Below are 8,452 nucleotides of genomic sequence, written 5' to 3' on the forward strand. Positions count from 1 at the left end.
GATCTTTTCACGCTTTTTCTAGTATTCCTCCATTGCTATGCTATTGTTCTTTATGAAACTTCTTGAATGGAGATGAGGAATGGATTAGAATTAACTTAAGGCATTCGGTGAATGGAGAAGAGGAATGGATTAAAATTAACTTAGGGCATTTGGTATGAGTTTGGTTGATGAGATAAAACTAAGACAAGGATGAGGTAAATAAATTATGGTACCATTGAGATGAAGAGAGTGACTAGGCCCAAGCATGGTGGCTCATGCCTGTAATCCCAACACTTTGGGAGGGCGAGGCAGGAGGATCACTTGAGTCCAGGGATTCAAAACCAGCCTGGGCAGCATAGTGAAACCCCTGTATCTACAAAATAATTTAAAATAGTCAAGTGTGGTGGTGTGAGCCTGTAGTCCTAGCTATTCAGAAAACCAAGGTAGGAGGATTGCTTGAGTCCAGGAGTTCAAGGTTGCAAACTGTGATCACGCCACTGGACTCCAACCTGGGCTACAGAGGAAGACCCTGCCTCTGAAAAAAAAAAAAAAGAATGGTTATTTTATTTTTTATTTCACATTAATGTTTCTAAACAAGTGATTAAGAAGTTTAGCATAGCCATATGATCAAATATAAAGGACATATAAATTATTCAATGGTACAACTACCAAGTGCTGAGCTCTTCAGAGATGGAGACAAGTTCCATCCTTAATGGGAATAAATATAATCCAACCTTTAAAGGAATGGAATGTGAAAACACAATTATAAATCAACAACATAATCATAAACATAAAAAACGGTGCTTGTTTTCGCTTATAATTTTATATCAATCCTAGATTGACGTTATCATGAGAAGTATCTTGGTCTGCATGAAGATTCCTAACCTAATCAGTAATAATAGCTGTTGTTATTTATCATTCAATATGTGGCAGGCAATCTGGTACCATATACAATATCACGTTTATTTTAGTTTTTAAAATGAAAAAGCCATGACATAGAAAACTTATTGAACCTGTTCAAAGTTACAGTTTGAGATTGTAAATATTGGCTTAGAATCCTGGCATTCTCACTCTAGAATTCTTATATTTAATTGCATCCTCATACCAAATGTTGATATTCCACCCTCTGGTGGTGAGGAGGTGCCACTGCAGCTGCAATCATTCCAGGAGAATGATTTCACGTCCAGGAGAGACCAGGGAATTGTCCAACCCTTAGTAGCAAGAGTATCCAGTTACTGTATGCAATTAGGTAACCAGTTCTATCTATTTCTCAAGAATACCAGCAGATAAACTACATAATCATAAATTTTCAAATGCTTACAAAGCTAATACTTAGCTTTAAGTAGGCTGCATGTAAACAATTCCAAGGTGACCAGTTGCTCTAGCCTACGTCATCCCATAGTAATAAACCAGGTAACTCCCTCTATAAATCCAGCAACAACCAAAATCTGTGTTTACTCATTGAATCAAAATTATATACTGAAACACTTATTAATTTGGCACTCACTTAAATAAAATGTGTGAATGCCTCGTTCCAAAGAGAAAATAACTCATGGAGTGACCTTATTCACAAATGACAGACTTGACATCACCATATGAGATTTGAAGGGACTGCCCAAGTAGTCACTGACTGACTGCATATTGTGAAATTAATAGGAAGGCTGCTGGCTGGAGACAGTTCTGTAAATTCCAGACTGTAGGATGTCCTGCCTATGCCTACACAATTTGGCAAGAGGACTCTGTGTTGGCATTGAAAATATTGAAAACTGGTTCCCATTTTCATGGTAAAAACATACCTACATGGCTGGGCACTGTGGCTTATGCCTGTAATCCCAGAACTTTTGGAGGCCAAGGCAGGTGGATCACCTGATGTCAGGAGTTCGAGATGAGCCTGGCCAACATGGTGAAACCCCGTCTCTACTAAAAATACAAAAATTAGCCAGGCGTGGTGGCACACGCCTGTAATCCCAGCTATTTGGGAGGCTGAGGCAGAAGAATGGCTTGAACCTAGAAGGTGGAGTTTGCAGTGAGCCAAGATCAACGCCACTGTACTCCAGCCTGGATGACAGAGCAAGACTCTGTCTCAAACAATAAAAAAATAAATAAATAACCTACAAATAAATATGATTTTGAAATAGTTGAATAAGTTTGTGCCATGCTAATAAGTAGCTTTCTTAATGATTTTGTTCTTATTAAACAAAGGGGTAGCCAAAAGATAGACATAGTTTTTAATTTTTTTTCCTTTGAGTTCTATACTCTTGCCAATTCTTAGAAATCTTGGATATGCCAAAATTTCAAAACTATATTTCTTTTAGTTATAATTTGAATCAATTTTATTTAGCACCTTCTATTTATGAATTTTGAAGCTAGATACATTTATGTAGATCTCGTGATATGGCAACAAGACACCAGGCTCAGTGTTGTGAGTATGGAAGGGAGGAAGACACACATGCTTCTCCTCTTCATGGAATTCACAATTAGTGGCAAAGGCACAAAAGAGAAATAAATAAAATCATCATAAGATGAGTTTTAAAAAGGAAAAAATATTAGACCCTGATAATGGAATTTTTTCATATAGGATGATAGACATTCAAAGAAGTAACTCTTAAGACACAAAAGATGAGAACTATAGATAGAATGGGAGAAGACAATGGAGGGGTGAAACAGACAGGCAGCTGCGTGTGCAAAGTACAGAGGCAAGGAAAGGTTTAGTGTGCCAAGGAGCTGCATAAGGCCTGTGAGGATGAAGCATGTTGGGCAGAGCCACGTGACAAGAGTTACACTTACAAAAATAGGGTCGGGTGTGGTGGCTCACGCCTGTAATCCCAGCACTTTGGGAGGCCAAGATGGGAAGATCACCTGAGGTCAGGAGTTCGAGGCCAGCCTGGCCAACATGTTGAAACCCTGTCTCTATTAAAAATACAAAAGTTAGCTGGGCGTGGTGGTGAGCGCCTGTAATCCCAGCTACTCGGGAGACTGAGGCAGGAGAATTGCTTGAACCAGAGAGGCAGAGGTTACAGTGACCCGATACCATGCCATTGCACTCCAGCCTAGGCAACAAGAGCGAAACTCCGTCAAAAAATAAAAAATAAAACAAAATAAGAAGACGAAGAAAGAAAAATAGGCTATGGCTAGGTCTTATAAGATGTTGTAGGGAAGGCTAAAGGAAAAAGATCTTATTCTAAGGACAATGAGAATCCATTTGGTATCTTTAAGCAAGAGAATCACAAGCTATAATGAAGCCTCCGTGCAATAATGAAGCCTCTGTGCAATAATAAATACAAATATGTGTAAGAATTAAATGGGTGGCTGTAGGGTTCATGTGGAGGGCACAGTGAAGTATTTAAACATACAAGTGTGGTTATTCAAAATTATGAATGACTTGCATGTGTTACAAAGGTATTGTATACAAGATGAGTGTGCAGCCTATAAAGCTGAAAGTATTCAGATGTGCCCCTTTATATTTATAATATCCTCCGTCTTTCACATATCAAGGAAGTGTTTGCATAAGAATTACTGAGAATTGCTGAATGTTCTTGGGCTTCTTCAGACCTTGGAAAGGGAGTCTAGATAGTGCACTAAGACTATACTTCTATTTTATTGTCATAGCTGAGCCAAGTATATCATAGAATATGTTACAGAAATTGTGATGGTCGGTTCTGTGCCATGAGTATGAAACTATGCTAAGAACGATGTCCTAATGCAATAAACAAAGGAGCCGCTCATCTGTCTGCAGTCAATAAAAAAAACACAGAATAGAGAAAGATGAAAAACACATCTGAAGAAGGTTTGTTGTAAAGGAAAGGAATCAACCTTTGAGAAGCAGAAACACAAACAAACCACTTTGTCAAGTATAGAAAAAAGGAATTAAATCTATTAGTAATTCAGAAAAGGAAGTAATAACTCCTAAATGGGAAGATGGGGAAAGACTTCAGGAAAAGGAAGCATTTAAACTTGGCTTTCAAGGAGATGAGGGAAATGAAATGTTAGGCAAAAGACAGGTGTTCCTTGGGCAATGGCCACGTTCAGTACTTCGCATGAACAGTGAGAAGGAATGTAATCACAAAGTCCTCTCACATCCTGGTCCACTGGAGAGAACAGTATCTGAGTGGAATGAGATGGGGCTCAACTGGATCCAATTCTACCTTTAAATGTCTTGAACATCAAATTACCACATTCTGTTACATTAGCAGCTCTCAAAACCAGTGCTAAATGTTAATCAGTGTTCAATTGGCCACTGCCTTATGCATTTCTTGTTGTCCACTTACCAATGTGCAGAGTCATGGTGGGCAAAAAAAAAAAAAGTTAGCTTGGGTGAACAGGTTTAGACTCTTATTTGACCAACCCCACCTTGAATGAGTCATCTCTGGAGCTAACATAAAAGCCATTTTGAAGATTCAAAATGGACTTACATCTTTGTTAATAAGACATCATCTTCATATATAACCAAAGTGCTAATGAGATGTTATCCTTCAAATTAGTTTAAGCAAGGAGTTGCAAAGAAGTCTTGAGAAGAAGCCAACACCCAGGTTTCTGAGTATATAATCACTCCACCAAAGAATTTAATTTTCAAACTCAGCATGTTGAATCCTTATGACCATCTTTAATTAAGGATTTTAGCAATATGCTTCATAGCCACTGCCATTCACTCAGGAGCTTCCACAGTGCCCCACCACTCTCTGCCATCACACATGGCACTAATCCTATAAGCTTTGAAGATGGATTGTGTTTGCCCAGCATCTTCCATAGCAGAACCTGGCTCCTGGACAACTTTCAAGAAACCTGCAGTGAAACCACCAGCTGCCAAATGACCATTTGTGAACAGGACTTATTCACAGATGATAGCTGTGTGCAAAGTACCTGCCTCCCCGGAGTTGTCCAAACAACTTACTCCAGTTCCAGGCCCTGCGAAAGGACAGCATGCCAATCAGAAAGTTCTTCAGCAGGGCTGGCTTGTGTTTCTCAGCCTTGCCAATCAGAAAGCACTCAGCAGATGGGTTTTGTAGCCCAGAGCTGCCATCCTGCAAGCCTCAAGGGAAACAGTTGCCCACCCAAGACTTCTGAGTCTAAAAATTGCCAAACTCTGGAATGTGCCTCTAGCCAATGTCAGTCTGAGAACCCTGAATCCAGTTCCTGTAGACCTCTGGTCAATGTAACACCTGAGCCACAACTCCTGGAATCTTCTTCCAGCACTTATGAACCAACTTGCTGTGTTACTGGTGGTTTTCAATTGCCTAGTAAGTGAAGATCTGTAGGGGAGATAGCATATATTCTCATTTGGATAAATTTATTTTTGAGATACTTAGATATTTTGTATTTCTTTACATACAAAATGTTGTACGTGTGTTTGTTAGTAAATGAACATGTCTTATTTTACTACTGTCTCCAAAGATAAGATTTTTTTTTTTCTTGTTGTTCTTTTGGGTATGCCTAGTGGTAATCTGGGGTTGGAAAGCATGCTAACTATTTTAGAACAGTAGGATATGATTTGTTATTAAGCAATAAGATTTGTAGCCAGGAAATAACATGAATACTTAAAGGAAACATCACACTTTGACTGCGAGTTGCTTTCTTTGGAAATACTTAGCATTGGATCTGGCTTATTAAGTAATGTGCTACTAGTCTCAGAAATTCATAAAATATTGGAATTAAAACAAACCCAAAAGCCAACCTAGTCCTATGAATTATGATAGGTTCAACCCTATCAGAGGTTGCCCAAGTAGTTAATAACATCAGAACCACAACTAAAATCCAGACCTATTCACTGGCCATCTGTTATTTCAGCCATTGAATCACGACATTCTTAAATTAACTATAAGATTAAGTCTATTGCTTGAATAGTGCAAGGTAATTTTGAATTTCACCTCCATGGGCTTTATAATGACATAGCAACCAGAAAGCTTTATATAGAATGAACTGAAGTTTAGCATCTTCATTTTGTTCCCGCTGTTTTTTTTTTTTTTTTTTTTTTTTTTCCTTTTTTTATTTTTTTTTAAGTATTTTTTGGGTTTGGAAAAATTTTTTTGTTTTAAATAAATTGGCTTTTTTTGGAAGCAAAATTTAGACTTGTCACACTATTATTTTATTCAATCCTTTTGTGGGTGTTATGTTACAGGGTTTTTGTTTCTTTGTTTGTTACCTAATGAAAATAGTATAAATATGTAGAAGAAAAGAGAACATATCCTCTTGTTATAATTTTTGTAGTGTGAACCAGAAAGGAGTAACTCATGGCGGTGGTCAACAGAAGATGGAAAATATACTCATATGACTATCATAAGACCATAGAGTTAGATGTGTGAAATTGATTAATTTTAGTTAGGTAGCTTAGCTATTCTGAAACTTTTGGTATGCTCTTAAATTGATCTTTTTTTTTTTTTTTTTTTTTTTTTTTTTTGAGATGGAGTCTTGTTCTCTTGCCCAGGCTGGAGTGCAGTGGCATGATCTTGGCTCACTGCAACCTCCGCTTCCCGGGTTCACACCATTCTCCTGCCTCAGCCTCCTGAGTAGCTGGGACTACAGGCGCCCGCCACCACGCCCAGCTAATTTTTTGTATTTTTAGTAGAAATGGGTTTCACCGTGTTAGCCAGGATGGTCTCGATCTCCTGACCTCGTGATCTGCCTTCCTCAGCCTCCCAAAGTGCTGGGATTACAGGCATGAGCCACCGCGCCCAGCCTTGGATCTTTCATTTTTTCAGGGCAAAGTAAGGTAATGGTTGAGAGCATGAACTCTGAAGATGGATTTTCTTGAGTTGGAATCTTAGCTTTGCTTAGCGACAACTGTTTAAATTCCAACTGTGTGACTATGTGCAAGTTATTTAACCACCTCAGTTTCTTCAACTTCAAAAGTGAAGGATAATGATAGTGCTACTGTGAGCCTTAATAAGTTAATAAATTGAAAGTGTAAGGCTTAAAAAATTACCATGTATATAGCAGATTTAGCAACTCAGCTACCTCAGAGACTCAATATGGAGGAGGTAGTGGGGATTTGTAAATAAACCCAGAAATCCATGACAGATTAGGAAAGCTAATCATCCAACAAAAGAGAGATTAGCTGTTTTGTGTTTTGGAAGATGCAGGCAGCATCATCTACTAAAGGAGAGAATTAAGAAACTCAAACCCTATCTAGTTGAAGTGAATTGGCAACTATCTCCGAATCTATGGCAAATCTAATGCTATTGACAATTTACCAGTTAGTTCTGTGGGTGGGTGCCATGGTAATTCTATGTATCAACATGATTGAGCCAACAGCTGCCCAGATTAAGCATTATTTCTGAGTGTGTCTGTGAGAGTTTTCAGGGGAGATAAGCATTTTAAATAAGTGTGCTCAGTAGATGGCCCTCTCCAATGTGGATGGGAATCATTCAGTCCATCAAGGGTCTAAATAAAACAAATGATCAGGGAAGGAGAAATGTGCCCCTTTATGTTTCCTGCAAACCTACTTGAGCAGGGACATTGGGTTTCTCCGGCCCTTGGACTGGATTTATACCATTGGCTCCCTTGGTTCTCAGATCTTCACATTTGGACTGGAATTATATCACTGGTTTCCTTGCGTTTCCAGGTTGCAGGTGACAGATCATGAGATTTCTTAGCCTCCATAATTGTGTGAGCCAATCCTTCATGATAAATCACTCACTCTCTCTCTTCATACACACACACACATACATGCGTATACACATACATATATACGGTGAGATAAATATGTATATTATATAGATCTATCTATCTATCTATCTATCTATCTATTTATCTATCTATCTATCTATCTTATTGGTTCTGTTTCTCTATGTAGCCCTGAATAATACAGTGGGCTAGACACAGATCATCTCAAAGAGGAAGATTTAAGCCTAAAATCTATAAACCACCACTTATACAGGTGCTCTGTAGAGGGATAGAATTGAGGGAAGTCTGGGAGAGGCCAACACTATTCAATACCATCAATAGTATTCAGTATTGAGTATTGAGCCTTTGGCAGCCTCAGTAACAGAACATCCCTGAAGCAAACAACATTGACGTAAAGCTTCCGTCCACAGCACTGATGGCAGTAACACAGCACTGGCAACAGTAAAGACAGAATTTATCTCGTGGCAGCTTCTCAGGATTCTAGTCACAGCCAATCATGTGAACATAGATCAAGTTCATTCACAATGAGGATTTTTACTAATGTGATGCCAATTGGGTTGCCCAGAAAAAGTTCAATTCATTTGGGCCACTGTTTCTAAAGACAAGAAGGAAAACCTACCCATTCCATATGCCTTCCAAGTATATATTACTTTACTGGGTGTAGCTTGCTGAGAAAACAGGACTTTGGTGAAAACTGGCTATGTGTGGTATGTGTTGTGGGGCAGGGGTGTGCCAGGAGAGAGCGACGTGATGTTAAGTTTCACTTTTCCATCTATTCTGCTCATCATTCTAGACATTAGCTTTCCAGACTGAGCTTGACCACTCCTCGAAGGAGAAGCTAGCTGAAGAAGGG

The 8,452-nt window shown here is 38.8% G+C and overlaps 1 protein-coding gene across 1 annotated transcript; it reads left to right on the forward strand.

The window, feature by feature from the left end:
• Positions 1-4,580: 4,580 nt before the first annotated feature.
• Positions 4,581-5,250, forward strand: KRTAP27-1 (keratin associated protein 27-1). Its single transcript, XM_017856129.1, has one exon. It carries the CDS (start codon positions 4,604-4,606, stop codon positions 5,222-5,224), a length of 621 nt encoding a protein of 206 aa, XP_017711618.1. The 5' UTR covers positions 4,581-4,603; the 3' UTR covers positions 5,225-5,250.
• Positions 5,251-8,452: the final 3,202 nt, after the last annotated feature.

The sequence above is a fragment of the Rhinopithecus bieti genome, unplaced genomic scaffold (genome assembly GCF_001698545.2).
Source record: "Rhinopithecus bieti isolate Rb0 unplaced genomic scaffold, ASM169854v2 scaffold_1295, whole genome shotgun sequence".
NCBI classification, from domain to species: domain Eukaryota; kingdom Metazoa; phylum Chordata; class Mammalia; order Primates; family Cercopithecidae; genus Rhinopithecus; species Rhinopithecus bieti.